The sequence below is a fragment of the Prionailurus bengalensis genome, chromosome A3 (genome assembly GCF_016509475.1).
Source record: "Prionailurus bengalensis isolate Pbe53 chromosome A3, Fcat_Pben_1.1_paternal_pri, whole genome shotgun sequence".
NCBI classification, from domain to species: domain Eukaryota; kingdom Metazoa; phylum Chordata; class Mammalia; order Carnivora; family Felidae; genus Prionailurus; species Prionailurus bengalensis.
The window spans coordinates 124,586,461-124,606,004 of record NC_057354.1 but is presented as its reverse complement, the minus strand read 5'-3'; the positions used below and the strand labels follow the sequence as shown (position 1 = coordinate 124,606,004).

General features: G+C 38.1%; 1 protein-coding gene across 2 annotated transcripts in view; it reads right to left on the bottom strand.

Moving 5' to 3' along the window:
- The window catches only part of LDAH (lipid droplet associated hydrolase), a 107,673-nt gene that overhangs the window by 13,557 nt on the left and 74,572 nt on the right, over nucleotides 1–19,544 (bottom strand). For both annotated transcript variants that reach the window (XM_043604454.1, XM_043604455.1), the window contains exon 6: nucleotides 5,755–5,837. In XM_043604454.1, coding sequence (XP_043460389.1) covers nucleotides 5,755–5,837 — 83 coding nt within the window. The remainder of the gene's footprint in view (nucleotides 1–5,754; nucleotides 5,838–19,544) is intronic.

Below are 19,544 nucleotides of genomic sequence, written 5' to 3'. Positions count from 1 at the left end.
ACCGGCAGTGATGCCCAGATTCCGTCTGGCAGCAGCAGACACCAGCTGTTTCCATTCGCCGAGGCCAGAGATGGTCACGGCAGTTTAGAATTTCCCTCCTAAGTGAGTTTTAAATGAAAACTTCAAGTTTCTAAACCAAACACGAATTCACTTTTCTGTGAATGAGACATACATTCTCGTACAGTTTAGAACAAGGGCAGAACACACGAATGCTGACCTATTTGCCTCAGACACACCAGGTGCCTCCTAACGCAGAACATACCTCAGGGGTTCTCCAAAGAATTGGGACAGGAGTGGCGAAGACGTACAGTTGATTCTCTTCCTTGGGTTTATTTCTATTCTAGTTCTCATTTTTGTCCCTCCCCCTCCCGTCTCATCCATTAGCCCCTCTACTTCCTCCCAACCTTTTAAGCTGTGTTCCCCAAGGGTCAATCTTTAGATGTCTTCTCTCCACATACTACTTCCTTTTCTTACTATTACCCAAGCTCATGGCTTCAAATCTATTCTTACCGTTTCCAAATCAAAATTCAGCCCGGACTACCGTTCTAAGCTTCACACCGTACGGCCAGCTACCTGCCAGACATGTGCCCACTTGGGTGTCCACAGGTGTCTCAAACAAAGTACCCAAATCAACTACTCTCTCAACCACCTCCCCCAACTAGCTGATGCTCCTTCCCTATCTTGTTATCAATCAAAATATAGAGAAATAATCTGAGATTCTTCCATCTCCATTCTCTTATTCTTTCACTTAGTACTAAGTGCTGTTGTTTTTTGTTATAGACTCAAAACTTTAATCAGTGAACTAACATGCACACATGAAGGGCACCTTTATGCTGGCCCATAGCAACACAGGTCAGTAGTTACAGAGTCTGCTCCCAAGTACTAAGTTCTTCTACTTCCTAAATCTTTCCTATCTTACCTCCTCTCCACCCCCATCACACTGCCTGAGTCCTTGTAAAAGCCTTCTGAATGATCTCCCTACCTCAAATTTCATTCTTATCCCATATTTTCCATATGTTCCCCCAAAATAATCCCTCTCATTTGTTAATCTAGCCACATTCCTAGGGCTGACTGATGTGAACTGGTAGCTCTCAACTGGCTGGCTGTTCACAGATGGCACATGCTCTGATGGGTCAATGGCTGTGTCATATGGTTGCCAAACATTGTGAATATCACTCCTTACTTAAACCCTACAATGGCTCCCTAGCATCTCAAAATAATCTAGTCTTTTTAGTGTAACATCTCATGGCTTCTTGTTCTCAGGCCAGTGCACAAGCCACAACACCGTGCTGCCTAACCTATATTCTAGTGTCTCCAAGGAAGGGCTTCTTCACTGGGGTCTATGGGTCCGTGTGGGTTTGTATAGAAGTGGCAGTGGGGGAGGGGTAACGTACACTTGCTTGGGAAAAAGATGACATCTTTATTTTTGCTAACCTCTAACTATAATTTAGTATTTCCTTCAATTATGTATGCAGGCAATAAATGATAATAGTATGAGTAACACCTATATTTTGTCACCTATAAAATTACGGAAATTCTCAAATCGCAGTAAACTTGTTGAGGATAACTAAAAAATTATTTATGCTCATTGCTATAAATTTACCCTGGGTGGCTCAGTCAGTTAAGCATCTGACTCTTGATTTCGGCTCAAGTCATGACCTCACAGTCTGTGAGATTGGGCTGTGCATCGGGCTCCTTGCTGTCGATGTCAGGGCAGAGACTACTTAGGATTCTCTCTCTTCCTTTCTCTCTGCCCCTCCCTCACTCACGCACATGCTCTCTCTCAAAATAAACATTTTCAGTATTAATTCTGACTGGTATTATATGTCACTATTTAATGTGTTAATAAAGGTGTATATACTATATATCACAAATTTGTTTTTAAGTTATTTTGATAAATATACTTCAATATAATTGCTTTTTTGTAGTAATTTCATGTATTTATTTTATGCACTTAGACAAATTATTTTGCGTAGGGGTCCACACATGAGAGAGCCAAAGAGACGCATGGCACAGGGAAGGCTTAGACTCTCTACCCTAGTGGCTTCCCCATCCATCCATCCAGTACGCATTTGTTGATTACTCAGCAGGTATCGTACATTGTGCTGAGTCTTAGAGATATCAAGATGAGAAAAACATAGTTCCTGACCTGCAGGTGGAGGAAAGGGCAAACCGACCATTTGAATACTCTGTGATAAATGTAATATTGTAACTTTACACAGGGAGCCAGGTGAACTGGGAGAGGGACACCTAACCAAAACCAGGGGCTGGGAAAGCCTCCTGGAGATAACAATGGAGCCAGGTTTTAAAGGATGGATAAGATCCAGAGGTGCCTGGGTGGCTCAGTCAGTTAAGTGTCTGACTCTTGATTTTGGCGCAGGTCATGATCTCCCGTTTCATGGGACTGAGTCTCATGTCAGGCTCTACACTGACAGCATGGAACCTCCTTGGGATTCTCTCTCTCCCTCTTTCTTGCCTCTCTCTCTCAAATAAATAAACTTTGTTTTTTAATATATACATTTCAAAGTTTATTTATTTTGAGAGAGAACAGCAGCTTGAGCAGAAGAGGGGGAGAAACAGAATCCCAAGCAGGCTCTGTGTTGTCAGTGTGAAGCTGGACGTGAGACTCGAACTCATGAATCCTCACAGATCATGAGATCCTGACCTGAGCCAAAATCAAGAATCAGATGCTCTACTGACTGAGCCACCCAGGTGCCCCTAAATAAATGAACTTTAAAGGGCAGATAGGATTCAGTCAGGTGAAGAAAGAACACAACCTATGATGCCAAAGGACACAGTATAGTCTTTTGGAAAAAACTATGAGTCTGGTATATTTGCTTCAGGAAAGGGACATAATTTTATGTAGTATCAAAGCACTGCTAATAAACATAACTGTCTGATACTGTATATAAAGTCTCTAGACCTGGGAGGGAGGTTGGGAGGGAAGGAAGCCAGGCAGGCAGGCAGGCAATCAGCCTGGTGGATTTTTCATAGTTAAAAAGGTCCAGTTTCCTCAAGAAGATAAAAAGTTCTCTTCATGTGGACAATGGAAATCCAGTGGTAGAAAATTTGAATTTAGGACCAAAGCCTGGTGATGATAGTTTTCTAGAAGATGAGAAACAATCCAAAAGCCATCCACATGATGTAGCAGAGAGACTATTTTTAGACTAACTTTCTTGTGGCTTCCTGACTGGATGGCACAAAGATGCGTTTTTTAGAACTCTCTTATATTAGTGGAATATTTGAGACACACTATAAGATCTTTGTAACAAAATATATGGCTCAAAAAGTCTTCACACTGGAAGGTAGCCCTGGAAGGGCTGGAAGGGAAGCCCTTCTCTGGAAGGGAAGCCCTGGATAGGTATGAAGTTTTTGAACATATATGTTTGGGCTGAAATGGGACTGGGTATCCTTGACTAGAGTATCTAAAAAGGGATATGTCTAGTCTTGGAAATCGGTTTTCAAGCTGAACTACTTATCAGGGTTGTTTGGAAGGAAAGAGGCATTGCCCACCATCTTCCTAAAAGTATGTACCCTTTCAAGTTTCCTTATTTTCTCAAGCAAGACTGAAACATACGTTGATTCAACTTTTACCAATATTAAATTACAGCATGTTTCCTCTTTTTCATTACAGAAAAAAAGTTGCAATAAACTTCCTGTCTCTCTGTACCTCGTTTCACTTAGGAATTGCAACTATATTATTCCAGTGGAGAGATCAAACTTAGCCGGTACAAATGATAATCAATGAACTGCAAGGTAGTTTTGCATCATTAAACTAAACAATGCTTTACTTTCCAAAATTCCACAAGTACATTTAATGCTATCTTAAAAATGAAACAAAAGAGTTTTCTGTAGTTGGAAAAGTTTATTCTTGTGACTGTGTTAATATTAACCTTGAAATGCCTGCCATCTACCATTATACTCCCGTATTTCTCTCCCGAAAGTTTCAGGAAACTTACAGTGCTCCCACAGTTACCGTAAGCAGACTTCGATCTGGGAATGATTATACTTGCATATGGATTTAACTTAGGACAGGAATAAGTTAGCACCTTCTTTTGACCTCTTTCTGAGAACAACATACAAACAGAATCCCGAAATGATGAGTATTTTACAGCAGCTGGCTTACACAGGTGGTAAGATGGGCTTCGACACATGACGGGTCTAGTCATTCAGCAAGTGTGAATTTTGGAAGTGAGCTTCTGCCAGTCTTATTATTAACCGGGAATTGAGTTGTTTTTATGAACTTCTAGCCTTGAGAACTTAAATGCTTTTTTGAAACAAATTCACTTATAATCTAGCTGAAAAATAAAATACTGTTTTTCTTGAATTTTTACATCCTTCAATGACTGGAAACAGCTGAAAGGCCTGGAGAGAGTGTCCTTCTGAGGCCCCAACCTCCTCCATTCAGCTAGTGAGGGTTTCCTTCTGGCTTCAAAATTTCAGTCTCTAGCCAAATGCTATTTTAGAAAAAGATGACCACTGTGGCCGTTAAGACAAACACAGATTTTCAAAAGTCTTCTCTCTGAGTGAAGCTACTAGAGATCAATACTCTGAGAATACTTTTTGAAAGAACATATGTACATTTCATGCTTTAAGATAAGTGTATTGGGAGGTTCTAGAAATACGAATTAACACTGTGGCAAGTTTAAGTCAAAGTCTCAAAGCTTATAAAGACATTCTAAACCTGGGGTGGGGTATCTAAAATTTTACTTGTAGACTGTAGGCTCCCGGGCCCTGTTTGTGGCCACTCAGTAAGGGCGCTGCATTATACCCAGCAGATGCCACAGTTCAGCACTGACTATAAAGCTCTGGGTTAGTACAGCCCAACAGAAACATAAAGGCACAATGTAATTTAAAATTTTCTAGTAACTATACTAAAAAGCATAAAGGAATGGATGAAATTACTTTTAATTATCTATTTTATTTATTAATTCAGTGGTCTAAAATATTGTCATTTCAACATGTACCCCTTTTGGGTACTAAGTTTCTGAAATCCAATGTGTATGTTACCCTCATTGCACATCTCCTTTCAGACCAGCCACAAGAAACCACATGTGGCTGGCAGCTACCCTATTTAGACAGTGCAGCTCTATCCTATTCAGGATGAACAGACAGACAAGTGATGCCATGGGAGTACCAGGGCCACCTAAATTCTAGGGTACTGAGACATATTCTAAACCATGGCACCCTCACAGTTTCAGGGTCTGGTGCTTCCAAATGTGTTCGTGTAAGACTCTAGCTAATTTGCAGCAGTAACTCCCAAGTACTAAATATTTCAATCTTGGCCTTTCTGCATCTGCTTGTGTAGAAATCTGGTCTTGGTGTAAAAGCTGGACACTCCTACTCTAATGCACTGGGGAGTAAAGAAAGACAAGCTGAGTCAACAGGTCATAGTGATGTCAGTTCTTGTCCAGTGTTTTACTCACATGTTAATATAACTCATTTATTCTATAAATATTATTGAGAGTCTTCTCAGAATAAGGCCCTAGAGAGAAGCATTGATTCTGAAAAAAAAAAAAAAAAAACCCTAACAAAAACAGGTGGTAAACTATATTTAAGTATATATTTAAGTATGTAGTCAGCTTTACTTCCTTCCTATGCAACTTTTAGAACGGCCATATTTTAACTAGAAGTAGAACTCTGTATGAAATCTACAAACCCTTGAGATCTTACAGACTAACCAGTTCTAGCCCTTCATGCTCAGTAAACTTTGCTGCCCATCTACTTACTGCTTTGCAGCATTAAAGTGATTACCTTAGATAAATGTGCCCTTATGGTTTCATTGTCTCTCTCCACCACTTTCATCATTTCTTGGCCTCCAAGGTAGACAGCATTAGCTATATTAAAAAAAAAAAAAAGAGTCAAACACTTGGAATATGCAGAACAAACACACATGTCAAATCCACTGTATTTAATTCCTGTTCCCCCTTTTCCTTTCAGCAAGCACTACCTGATGTGAGTTATCACTAGGCCAAGAGAGGCGTGTGAGTCAGGCAGTGTGCATGGCCTCCGGACGAAAGAGCATGTCCCACAAAAGAACCTGCTCTTCTCACCTGCCTTTCTCAATAGCAACACACAGCAGTACGATGGCCTAATGTCAGACACCTCAGTAGATGGCGTGTAGTGCACCTGATCAGTGTGTTTTTATGATTTAAGGATTAGAAGCACAGACTTTCACAGATAAATCATGTATACCAGGGAAACTGCATGCAGTTACTAACGTGAAACTATCCTGACCTTTTTTTTAAAATTTTTTTATTAAAGATACAACTAAAAGGGTTTAAAGTCAAGGGGCACCTGGGTGGCTCAGTTGGTTAAGCGTCTGACTTCGGCTCATGTCATGATCTTACGGTTCGTGGGTTCGAGCCCCACGTCAGGCTGTGTTCTGACAGCTTGGAGCCTGGAGCCTGCTTTGGATTCTGTGTCTCCCTCTCCTCTCTCTCTCTGCCCCTCCCCTGCTCATGCTCTGTCTCTCAAAAATAAATAAATGTAAAAAAAAAAAGGGTTTAAAGTCAATTTAAAGGCTAAACGTTTTTTTTTTTAATTTTTTTTTAACGTTTATTTATTTTTGAGACAGAGAGAGACAGAGCATGAATGGGGGAGGGTCAGAGAGAGGGGGAGACACAGAATCCGAAACAGGCTCCAGGGTCTGAGCAGTCAGCACAGAGCCCGACGCGGGGCTCAAACTCACGGACCGCGAGATCACGACCTGAGCGAAGTCAGACGCTTAACCGACTGAGCCACCCAGGCGCCCCTAAAGGCTAAACGTTTTTAATGAGGGTTAGTCCCATTGTATTGACTGCATAATGAGCAAAACTGACCCTCTCCCTTTCAAGATGTCACACACCTGAGAAAGAAGAAAACAAGACACAACATGAATTTATGTGGCTTTCTTGTACTACTATGAAAACTTTCATTCAATGCCGTGTTCCTTTTCATTTGATTGGTATTATTGTCACTTTGTTTTTTGGTTTTTTTTTTTGTCATCACTGCCTGGTATATGTGTCCTTTTCTTTACTTTCAATCTTTTCTCATTTTGTTTTAAGTATGTCTCTTTAAATCATAGGTTTCTTTAAAAACATAATTTGAAAGTATCTCTTAAATAAAGGACTTAACATAGTCACATCTATTGATCTAAAAGATCTTTGGTCTGACTCCTGTCATCCTGTTTTGTATATGCTTCACTTACTTGTGATTTCTAACTCTTCTTTCCACACCCTTTCGTGTGAACGATGAGTTTTCTTTTCCTATTTATCTATTTAAAATGTATTTATTCATTTTAGTAATCTCCACACCCAGTGTGGGGCTTGAACTCACAACCTCAAGATCAAGAGTTGCATGAGATCAAGAGTTGCAAGATCAAGAGTTGAATGAGCCACCAGGCACCCCTTTACTATCTTTAAAAAATTTCTTTTCACTAATAGTCTGAACGCATAAATTCTGTTTTTATTCACTGAATGGTTAGCTGTACCTAAAATTTTGCAAAACGTATTTTTTTCTACTGCGGTCTAGAATTAATCAGTGTCTATAATCTCTCCTTCCAATAAGGTGACTCTTAGCATCCCTGAGCCTTCCTCATGCCTTCCTTCTACGCTGTCTCCTCTTAGGAGCTGTGGGTAATAAACTCTTATTCCAAAGGCAGTTGTTCTCCATGTCTGTCATTTTGCCACAGCTGATTAAAACAAATTCTGGGCACATTTTCTTTCTTTTTTTTTGGGGGGGGGGCACATTTTCAAACAAGGCAGAGGTGGTATGGGGAGGTCAGTGTGGTGGTTTTGTAGGGCAGAGTAGTGGAGAGGGGGAGAGCTACTGAAGGAGGGGCTCCAGAGTCTGCAGAGGGTTCCTCTTCAGCTCCAGCTATATACTGATTGGCACTATCATGTGAGACACCACCAGAAGCTGGGGAAAGAACCACTTGAAAGGATTTAGATGGCACAGTGTCCAAACTGGAAGTAGTTACTGTTCCTACCAGCCTAGCAGAAAAGTCTTGTAATTAATGGTGTATCGGGGCACCTGGGTGGCTCAGTCGGTTCCGTGCCCGACTTTGGCTCAGGCCACGATCTCACAGTTCGTGAGGCTGTGTTGGGCTCTGTGCTGACAACTCAGAGTTTGGAGCCTGCTTCAGATTCTGTGTCCCCTCTGTCTCTGCCCCTCCCCTGCTTATGCTCTCTCTCTCTCTCTCTCTCAAAAATAAAAATAAAATAAACATTAAAAAAAGGTGTATCAACTAAAGAACTTGGAAGGGTTTTTGCCTTGGTAGAGGGGTAAAATTAGCCCTAAACTAAATGCTGTTCTGCAAGCAACTAATAAAGCCTAAAAGCAAGAACAGAAAGGATCAAACTATTTCCAAGTAACATAACTGTCCCATAGCAAAGCTTAAGAACATCTACATAAATACAAAAATACCCAGCATCCAACAAAGTAAAATTAACAATGTAAAGCATCCCATAAAAAGTTATCAAGTATGCAAGGCAGGAAAATACAACCCAAGATAAGGAAAAAATTAATAAAAACTGACCCAAAAGTGACAAAGATAATAAAATTGGTAAACATTCAAGAAATGGTGCTGGGAAAACTGGATATACACAATGCAAAAGAATGAGTTGGACCATTATCTCATACCATACACAAAAATTAATTAAAAATGGATCACAGTCCTAAATTTAACAACTAAATGTATAGAACTCTTACAAGGAAACATAGGAATAAATCTTTATGATCTCAGATTAGGTAATGAGTTCTACGATATGACACTAAAAGCACAAGTGAGAAAAGGGAAAATAAACTGGTTTTCATAAAAATTAACACTGTGCTTTAAAGGACACTGTCAAGAAAAGTGAAAAGATAACCCACAGAATGAAAGAAAACTGTACATCTAATAAGGATCTAGTATCCAGAATATATAAAGAACTCTTACAATTTAACAGCAAAAAGACAAAAACTTGATTAAAAATGGGCAAAGGATTTAAACAGGCATTACTCTAAAGAAGATGTACAAATGGCCAATAAGCATGTAAAAAGATGCTCAACATCATTAGCCATCAATGAAATGCAATCAAAACTATGTTATACCACATCACACCTACCAGGATGCTACAAGAAAAAAGACAAACGAAAGTCAGTGTGGACAGGGATGCAGAGAAACTGAAACCCTCATACATTGTGGGTAGCACTGTAAATTGGTACAGGCACCGTGGAAACAGTTGGATGGTTTCTCAGAATGTTAAATATGGAGTTACTGCATCTATCTAGCCATTCCAATTGTAGGTGTAAATAAACCCAAGAGACCTGAAAACAGAGGTCCACACAAAACTTTGCGGGAATGTGTATAGCAGCATTGTTTGTGATAGCCCAAAAGTAGAAACAATGTGCATGGCCATCAAATGAGAAATGGAAAAGAAACATATGATACTGCCATACAATGGAATATTACTGAGCAATAATGAAGTACTAATACATGCTACAACATGAATGAACCGTGGACACATCATGCTAAATGAAAGAAGCAAGTCACAAAAGGCTATTATTATATTGTATATAATATACAATATGTATTGTATACAATTATATTATTATACTGTATATAATATACAATATATAGTACACAATATATCTTGTATATAATATTGTATTGTATTATATTGTATATATATTATTATATTGTATAATTCCTTTTATAATTAAATGTCCGTTATACATTGAGAAATACATTGAGAAATACATTGAGAAAATAGATTAGTGGTTGTCAGGGACTGGGGTAAGGGGGAAATGGTGAGTGATGGGCATGGGGATTCTTCTGAGGTGATGAAAATATTCTAAAGTCACATAGTTGTCATGGTTGCACTACTCTGAGAATATACTAAAAAAACAACAACAACACTGAATTGTGCACTTTAAAGGAGTGAGTTTTATGGCATTTTAATTACATCAAAATTAACCTATTTTAAAAAATTGGTATTTGCAGATATTGAGAGTTCTATAACCTATACCATATATTTGAGAAGTGAGAAATATTGAATGTGTTAAATAGAATTATGGAAGATATAAGAAAGACTCATATCAAACTTCTAGAGATGAAAAATACACTAGATGGGATAATAGAAGAGCAGACATCATTAAAAAAAAAAATTAGTGAATTGAAGACAGCAATAGAAACTATCCAAAGGGAAACACACAGAGAAAGAAAGTGGGGGGGAGGGGGACAGGGGCAAGAACAGAACATCAGTGAACCACAAGTGAACTTCAGAATGGCATCATATACCATGTGATTGGAGTCTCTGAAGGAGGGAAGCACAGAAAAAAATATCTGAAAAAATATTAAAATATTAAAACCATAAACCTACAAATCCAAGAAGCTCAAAGAATCCCAAAGCACAAGAACCATGGAGAAAACTATATTAAAGTACCTAAGGAATTGCTTCAAACTAGTATAAAGAGAAAATCTTAAAAGTAGAGAAAAATGATACACAGTTGATCTTTCATCAACATGGGTTTGAACTGTGTGGGTCCACTTAAACATGGATTCTTTTTGATAAATACAGGACCGTACTGTAAATATATTTTCTCTTCCTTATGATTTTTTTTCTCTTACTTTATTGTAAGAATAGAGTATATAATACATATAATACACAAAATATGTGTTAACTGTTTATGTTATCTGTAAGGCTTCTGCTCAACAGGCTATTAATAGTTAAGTGTTTGGGGAGTCAAAAGTTATACACAGATTTTTGACTGCATGGGGGGTTGGCGCCCCTATTCCCCACATTGTTTAAGGGTCAACCATCTTACTTACGGAGGAACCAAAACTTAAAACGACAGCAGATTTCTTCTTGAAATGATGTAACTAGGAGACAGTGGAGGAACACTTTTAAAGTAATGAAAGAAAAAAAAAAGCCTGCCAATCTAGAATTTTATAGTTAGTGAAAATAGCTTTCAGACATACAAAAACTGAAAGAATTAACTACCAGTGGAAGTAAGAGAAATGTTACGAGAAATACTTGAAGCAAAAAGAAGATATCTGATGGAGATTGTATCTGCACAAGGACATCAGATGGGGCGCCTGGGTGGCTCAGTTGGTTAAGCATCTGACTCTTGATTTTGGCTCAGATCATGATCTCAGGGTTCATGAGTTCAAGCCCCATGTCAGGCTCTGTGCTGGAGACGCAGAGCCTGCTTGGGATTCTCTCTCTCCTTAAAAAAAAGAGAAATAGTTATTATGTGGGTAAATTTAAAATACAATTTTTATTTATATCTCTTTATAAGACAACTGACTGTTTAAAGAGATAAAATATATGACAACAATATCACAAATGCTAGGAGGGAGAAAAGGCTTACTGTTGTTAAGTTTCTTACGGTATACTTCAATGGTAAGTCATTTGAAGACTGTAAAAGTTAAAAATGTTCATTGTAAATCCTAAAGCAACCACTGAAACAGCAAAACAAAGAATGACTAATAAGCCAATGCAGGAGATAAAATGAAAGCATAAAATATCCAATTAACTCATAGGAAGGTAGAAAAAAGCAAAATTGGAACAAAGAACATAGGAGACAAATAGAAAATATATATCAAGATTATAGATTTAAGCCCAGCTCTATTCATAACTACATTAAATACAAATTGTCTCGACATTCAAATCAAAAGGCAAAGTAGGTAAGAAACCAAGATACAACTATTTGCTGCCTGTAAGAAATGGATCTTAATATAAAGACATAAATAAGCTAAAAGTTAAAAAACAGAAATAAATCATGCTAACATTAGTCAAAAGAAAAGTAGAATGACTATATTAATATCAGACAAAATGGATTTCAGAGCCAGTAATACTACCAGAGATAAAGAGGGTGATTCTGTAGTGATAAAGTGTTAATTCATCAGGAATAAATAAAAGTCCTAAATGTTTATGCACCTGGTATGTTTGAACTTCAAGTACGTGAAGTAAAAACTAACAGAAATACAAAAAGGAACTGACAAATCCACAAATATAGTCAGAGATTTCAATACTCATCTTCTAATAATTAATTTCTTTAAGTTTATTTATTTTGAGAGAGAGAGCGAGAGAGAGCATGAGCAGGGAGGGGCAGAGAGAGAGGGAGAGGGAGAGAATCCCAAATAGGCTCCACACTGTCAGTGTGGAGGCTGATGGAGGGCTCTAACTTACAAATTGTGAGACCATGACTTGAGCTGAAACTGAGAGTCGGATGCTTAACTGACTGGGCCACCCAGGCACCCTGATATCTTCTAATAACTGACAGAACAGTTAGAGAGGAAAATCAGTAAAGATACAGAAAAGGACACCATCAATCAACCTGACCAAAGTGACATCTATAGAACAGTCTACCCAATGAGAACAGAATATACATTCTTTTTAAGTATCCATAGAGCATTTCCCTAGTTAAGTCATATCCTGGTCCATAAAACATGTATCAGTCCGTTAAAACAAAATCATACAAAATACACTCTCTGGTCATAATGGAACCAAATTAGAAATCAATAACAGAAAGATATCTGGAAAATCTCCAAATATCTAGAAATGAAGTAACACATTTCTAAATAACCCCTGGGTCAAAGAAGAAATCTAAAGGGAAATAAAAGAGCATTGTAAAGTGAATAAAAACACAACATATCAAAATTTGTGCGACATGACCACAGCAGTATTTAGAGAGAAGTTTATAAAGCACCAAAAACCCAGTTCATAAATGGAAAAAGATCTCAAATAAATGACCTCTGTTCCACTGTAGGAAACCAGAAAAAGAAAATCAACTTCAATGTAGGCAGGATAAATAAGAATGTTCATAGCAGAAATTAATTAAATAGAAGCCAGAAAAACAGTTGGGAAAATAAATGACACCAAGAATAAGTTCAGTAAAACTGATGAACTTTGAGCCAGACTGATCAGGAAAAAACAACATGTGGGAAGACATGAGACATAAAACATTACTAAATATCAGGAAAGAAAAGTGACAACCTATAGATTTTACAGATGCCAAAAAAGATAATCAAGGTAATTTTGTGAACAACTTTATGCGAAGAAATTCAACAACTTAGATAAAAACGTACAAAATCTACAACAAAGACAAAAGTTTTAAGCTTACTTGAAAATAGATAACCTGAAAAGTCTTATATCATAGAAATTAAATTTGTAATTTAAAGCCTTTTCACAAAGAAAACCCCAGGGCACGAGGACTTCATTAGTCCACTCTACCAAATATTTAAGGAAGAAATAATGTTGATTCTACATAAACTCTTCCATATATCCTACACATATGTGGATACTGGATTTCTGACAGAGGTAGTATTGAAGAGCAGCAGAAAATAGGTGGTCTGTGGCAGGCAGAATTCTAAATTGAAACAAATAATCCTTGCCCTCCCGGAATCCACTCCCTTTTGAGTGTGGGTGGAACCTGTAAATCTGATGACATATTACCCCCATGACTGGGTTACGTTATAGAGCAGAGATGACTTTAAGGGTGATTATCCTGGTGGGCCCAACCTAATCACATAAGTCCTTCAAAATCTGAGTTTTCCTCTGGCTGGAGGGAGAAGAGGAAGTTAGAGATTCAAAGTGCTAAGAGGATTAGAGGTACCATTGCTGGTTTGAAGATGGAGCATGTAGACAGGAATGGAAAGTGACCTCTAGGAGCTGAGAGGGACCCCTGGCTCACAGTAAGCAAGAGAATGGGGACCTCAGTCATAAAGCCACACAAACCAGACTTTGCCAACAACCTGAATGAGCTTTGAAGTGGATTTCTGGATGTGCAGGGCCATTAGGGAGGTTTCTGAGATCCAGGCAATGGTGACTCTTGAGATGAGTGGGAGTTATATGGGAGTTTGCTTTGGGATAATTCATGGGAGGTAAAAACCTTTATGTTTTAATCACATTTCTGTAGTGTCATTCCTCAATTAGAAACAACTTAAAAATCTGAATAACTTGGTAAGGAATTTTATAATCTAAAAGTAAAGTTTTTATCAGGGAATGTATCTCACCCTACCTTTTTTTCCATTTTTCCTTCTGATAATTTCTCATCTAAATATACTTTTTTTTTTATTTTTTAAGAAAGTAACATACCAGCTTCCTTTCCTGTAATTGCTCCAAGGAAGCCATTTTTTTTCATTCCTCAGAAATGCTCATAACACAACACAGTGGTCAGAAATAATAATACCAAATGGACATGTAATTTCCTAAGGGGAAAACACATTTCTCTTGGCAATGACTGTCAATAGCATTCCTGGAAACCCAGCAGAATTCAGAGTTTCAAGCACCACAGTGAAGGAAATATCCAGAAGTAGGAGTAATGGAAACAAAAACATGAAGGAAAGAGAATGATTTCGGAGAGTGTGAGTTGTTTATTTTTTTTTCCATTACAAATCTAAATACAGGTGTAAAAAAACTCGCCAAGGAGTCCGATACTCTATTTTATTGGCTACCATATCTTCTGAACCTGCTTAGTGTTCAAGTGTCACTACAGGACTTCACGTTGCAGGAGAGTGGCTAATGGAACAAAAGGAGTGGGGGCCGGCGCTGGAGGGACCAGTGGGACTTGCATCTCACAGGCCAGACTAAGCATCACTAAGCGCTTCCAAGTACACGTAATATACGACAGAACACTGCCTTCTGCTGACCTCAGTTACCTGTACTGATGTGATTTTTCATCTTTCTGGAAAAATCCCAACTCATCTTCATGTCCGAATTCATTTGTCTTCTCTTCCCTTCCTTACTTAGGTAGAACTGATTTCTCCTTTATTGGTACTACTCATGTCCTGTGGTTATTCTCATGACAGCCCTAATGGTGATGTATTAAAATTCTTCCATGCTGGAAGTTAACTTAAAGGCAGGAGCTATATTTCATTTATTACTCTTTCCAGTGCTTATCTGAGTATTTGGTTCATGGCAGGTGTCAGCGAGGGTTGTTAAATGAAATGGGAAGGGACTGAGCTGGTGTTGGTTTTTTTGGGGGGATGAGGGGGTGAGAGGAAAAACCTGCTGCTTTCCTTGAAGCGGTGCAAGAGGTGATGTCTGGCCACAATGGAGGCCAGAAGTGGAGGCAGAAGCACACTCACACCAGTGAGCCCAGCGGGGAGGTAGTGGTATAAGACTGGGACAAATCACTCCAGGCGTGGGGACAGTCTAAGAGCTTCTGCTGAGACTGGCCGAAAATTAGGCTTCATAAAGCACTGGTCTCAGCAGTGGGGGACAATGCAGAGGTAAGTAAACCCACAATTAATGATACAACAGGAAGTTTGGGGGAGATGCATACATAGTTGTCTGAAGTAGAGCTTGGGCACTGGAAGCCAAGTTGTCCTGCTGCTGTGGTGGCAGGTGGCCCAGGGCCACTAGTAGGGCTCCACAAAATGCTTCAGTTCGTTTGGTGTTGCCATTATACTGATGATTATAACTATCCATTTAGTCTGCAAACAGATCATCTTGTTTCTGTGACACTAAGTTCACCAAAGTGAAAACCACAACTGCAGGTATTTTTTTAGAAAAAATAATACAGCTTTTTAGAGTGGCAGATTATATATATATATGTTTATTTAGAAAAACATAGTAAAACCTTCATTGAATGATTTAATTCTAAACCAGAGATGATATTCTAGTGTTGTATCCAATCAACTTTTGTCCTAAATCTTAATACTGACTACACACACACACACACACACACACACACACACACAACTTCTCCTTCATGCTGCATTTTAGGCTAAACTTCCATTAATTAGTAAAGCTATAGTTGCCTTCTATAAATAGATTTTTCTAAGCTACACACATAAATGAGAGGAGAGGTAACAAAGGAGTCTGATTTTGTCTTACTCAAAAAATTATTCTGAGATTGGATTAAAAATATTTTGAGAAGAAATTTGATTCCGTAATAAAGCTTATGTTTCAGTTTGTTGAAGAGTTCATTTCATATCATTGTACATGTTTTAAAAAGCTATTTCCATATAGATCAAGTAAAGGAAAGATAATGAAAGTTTTTTGCTTGTTTGTTTTTTGTTTTGATTTTTACAAGAATGTATGCAACAAAATAACATAACCTACCAGGAATGACCTTTGTCTCTGCACTGTTTTTCTAGTTAGGTAACTGAGAGGAATTAAAACATCCATTTGGCCTAATGAAAAGACCCCAGAATATTTTTTAAAGTTAATTATCCTGACCTGTGATACTGCTAAGCTAAAATATATTTGCTTTCAGCTTTGATCAGGAAATCCAATTTAGCTGTCTCAGTTAAAAGCCTATGTCTAATGAAATAGAAGAACATCTATTGTAAAGAAAATATGTAGTAGCAAACATTCCAGAATTTAAGTAAAAAACCTCATATATTTTCTTTGAAAACAACACTTAAAACAATTTAATTATGTAAATTCATCTGATGGACACTGTGGTAAAGTTTATAAAGTATGGTAATTGAATTAGGGCTACTCTTTGAATGATGGATAGGAAGTGGTTTTACTCACTCAGTTTGGTGAAGGAGGCTAATACACAGAATCTCAGCCTACAGGAAGGGCCGTCTTTGCCAAAAGGGCAACAGCATTTGAAATACTTGAATATTTTGGTTCCTTGAATTTTTCAGACCTTACTACAACAAAAAAATGTGTGTATAAACTAAAGGATATAGAAAATCAGTTTCTATCTAGATAAGGCAGGATTTATTATCCACTACTTGGACTAGCAAACTTCCTCCGTTTGTTTCTGTAAGATTTCTACTAAAGCACAGACATTACATAATGTGCAAACACTGCAAGCCCTCCTAAAAGTCAAGCTGGCATGTTCAAGGTCACTCTTTGGATGACAGGAAAGCCAGAGAAACAGGTCTACAGAGGATGTCACAGATTGCACAGACCCTGAGAATGATCTTGGAGCTGGTCTTCCTTTGTCTTGATAAACCCTCTCTTTGTGTAACCTAAAAATCATGCTGCTGATTCAAGTGGCTGGTCTGAATACTGATTACATTTACCATTCATGGGATATAAGCTTGGAAGAAGTCCACTAATCACCTGCAAAAGCCAGGGTCTTATTAGTATGGGTATTTCTCAGCTGGGACCGTCTTCCTTTTGTAGTAAGCAAGGTAATAGGAATTGCCTAAAGGATTGCCAGGGCAAGCCCAGGCAAAACTGCTTCTATGGTACTTGTTGCAAGAGGAGGCCAGGGTGATATGAAACCCAAAGGGGATAGGTAGGAAGAGACTGGCTAGCATGATTAAATGCTTGGTTAAGGATCAGCCTAGGATCACTACTATGAGACTTAACTAAAACCCAAGTAGACAATGAACCAAGAACCCAAAGAAGAAAGACGAGTAATTTTCACCTGCTTTCCCTTTACCCAGTTACACAGATTGAGTGAGTAATGGGGAAAAAAAGAGACCGCCAAAGTACTGCTTACATGGACATCAGAAGGCCTGATCTAGAACAAAGAGAACAGAACATCAGAGAAGGAAGGATGTCTGAAATAGGAGAGCTATGTTCCAAAAGTTTGTTTGCACGTTGGTTATTTGGAACAGAGATGAAGTAAGGCAGCTGAGGGCTCAGTCTGCTTTAGAGTCTAATTTGCACATAGTGTAACTCTACAGGGGTTGTTGTGTGAAAAAGGAATCCCAGGGCTCCCCAGGCAGCAATGTGGCTAGAAGGTTCTGGTTGCCTTGAGTCTGGGAGGATAGTGTGTCATGTCCAAACTATCTTGTTCCTGAATGCCTGCACTTGGGGCCACTGAAAGATGCAGCAGGAGGTCAATCACTATAGCTGAAAGGAAGATTCCTTTCTCTGAAGTGCAGCTTATACAGCCTACTTCTCTAAAAGGGTGCTTATAACTCCGGTAGAGAAAAATTGGAAAACATCTTTAATTATCTTTTAGTTAAAAACATTAAATACTTGACTATATATCATATGTGTTACATAGTTACTAAATGTATATAGAAAAACAAATAAAACTTTTGTATACTCCATGTCCTGGTTTGAGTTTAGAACATATTTCTATTTTTTTTAATGTTTATTCATTTTTGAGAAAGAGAGAGAGACAGAGAGACAGAACACAAGCGGGGTAGTGGCAGAGAGAGACACAGAATCTGAAGTAGGCTCCAGGCTCTGAGCTGTTAGCACAGAGCCCAATGTGGGGCTCAAACTCACGAACCATGAGATCATGACCTGAGCCCAAGTGGGACGCTTAACTGACTGAACCACCCAGGCACCCCTGGAACATATTTCTAAAGAGGTATAAGAAAAGCACAGGTAGCTGTCTACCTAATGCCTATCAGAAACTCATGTTTTGGGTGAAGAGTTCTATAAATGTCTATTAAGTCCTGCTGGGTGAACACTGTGGTTGAATTCTTCTATATCCTTGCTAATTTTGTCTTGTTCTATCAACTGTTGAGAGAGGTGTGCTTAAGTATCCAACAATAATCGTGGATTTGTCCATTATTTCTTTCAATTCTATTGGTTTTTGCTTCATATATTTTGTAGCTGTCTTGTTTGGTGCACACATGTTTAGGATTGCTGCCTTCTGTCTTCTTGGTAGACTAAACCTTTTATTATTATTGTGCAATGTCCCTCTCTGTCCCTGGTAATTTTTTTTGTTGTTGTTCTGAAGTCTACTTTATCTCATATTAATACAGTCATTCCTTATTCCTTTTGATTATTGTTTACATGATGTATCTTTGCCCATTCTTTTACTTTCAATCTATGTATATATAATTATACTTGAACTGGGTTGTCTGAAGATAGCATATACTTAAGTAATGCTTTTTAATCCATGTTGTCAATCTTTGTCTTTTAATTGGTGTATTTTTTCCATTTACATTTAATGTAATTGGTATGTTAGAGCTTGTATGCCATTTTATTATTTGTTTTCTATTTGTCAAGGTTTTTTGTTTGCTGTGTTCCCTAACATGCAGGGGTTTTAGCACTTAGTAGGAAAAGCAGGGAAAAGTACATCTATACCATCCTCCTGGAAGCAGAATTCCTTGGAGAAAAATGGAGTCCCTAACTGGAAAATGCTTTTTATAGTTCCCTCTATAGGGTAAAAAGAAAAATACCAAAGGGGGAAAAACTGTAAAGAAAAATAAAATTATTTATTGAAGTAAATGTGGAGTAATTTTATACATGTTTGCCAGAATTTCACGTAACTTCCACTTTGGTTTCAAATAATTTCCAAAGTGTACTGTTCCTTTAGAGATTATCTAGTCTCACCTTTGTTTTGAACAATGACTGAGGGCCAGACAGGGGAAGGGACTAAACTGAAGTCACAGAGTAAGTCTGGACCAAAATGAGTAAGCAAAACCAAAGCAAAACCAAAATGAGAATTGAGCGTTTCTAACTTGCAGTCAATACTATTTTCACTTAGGCCATCTCTTTCTCTTCTATAATATGAGGGAAGGATAAAGGGCTGGACCTTATCCTTCTTTAAGGGACTTCTCCAACTTCAATCTTTGGTGATTTTTATAACTGTCCTTATTCTTGCTTCCTTTCTTCCTATCTCATCTTCTTCCATTGCTATGCTAAGGCTGTAATAAAGAATGGACATTGGGGAAAGTATGGAGCAGACAAAAATCCATACAA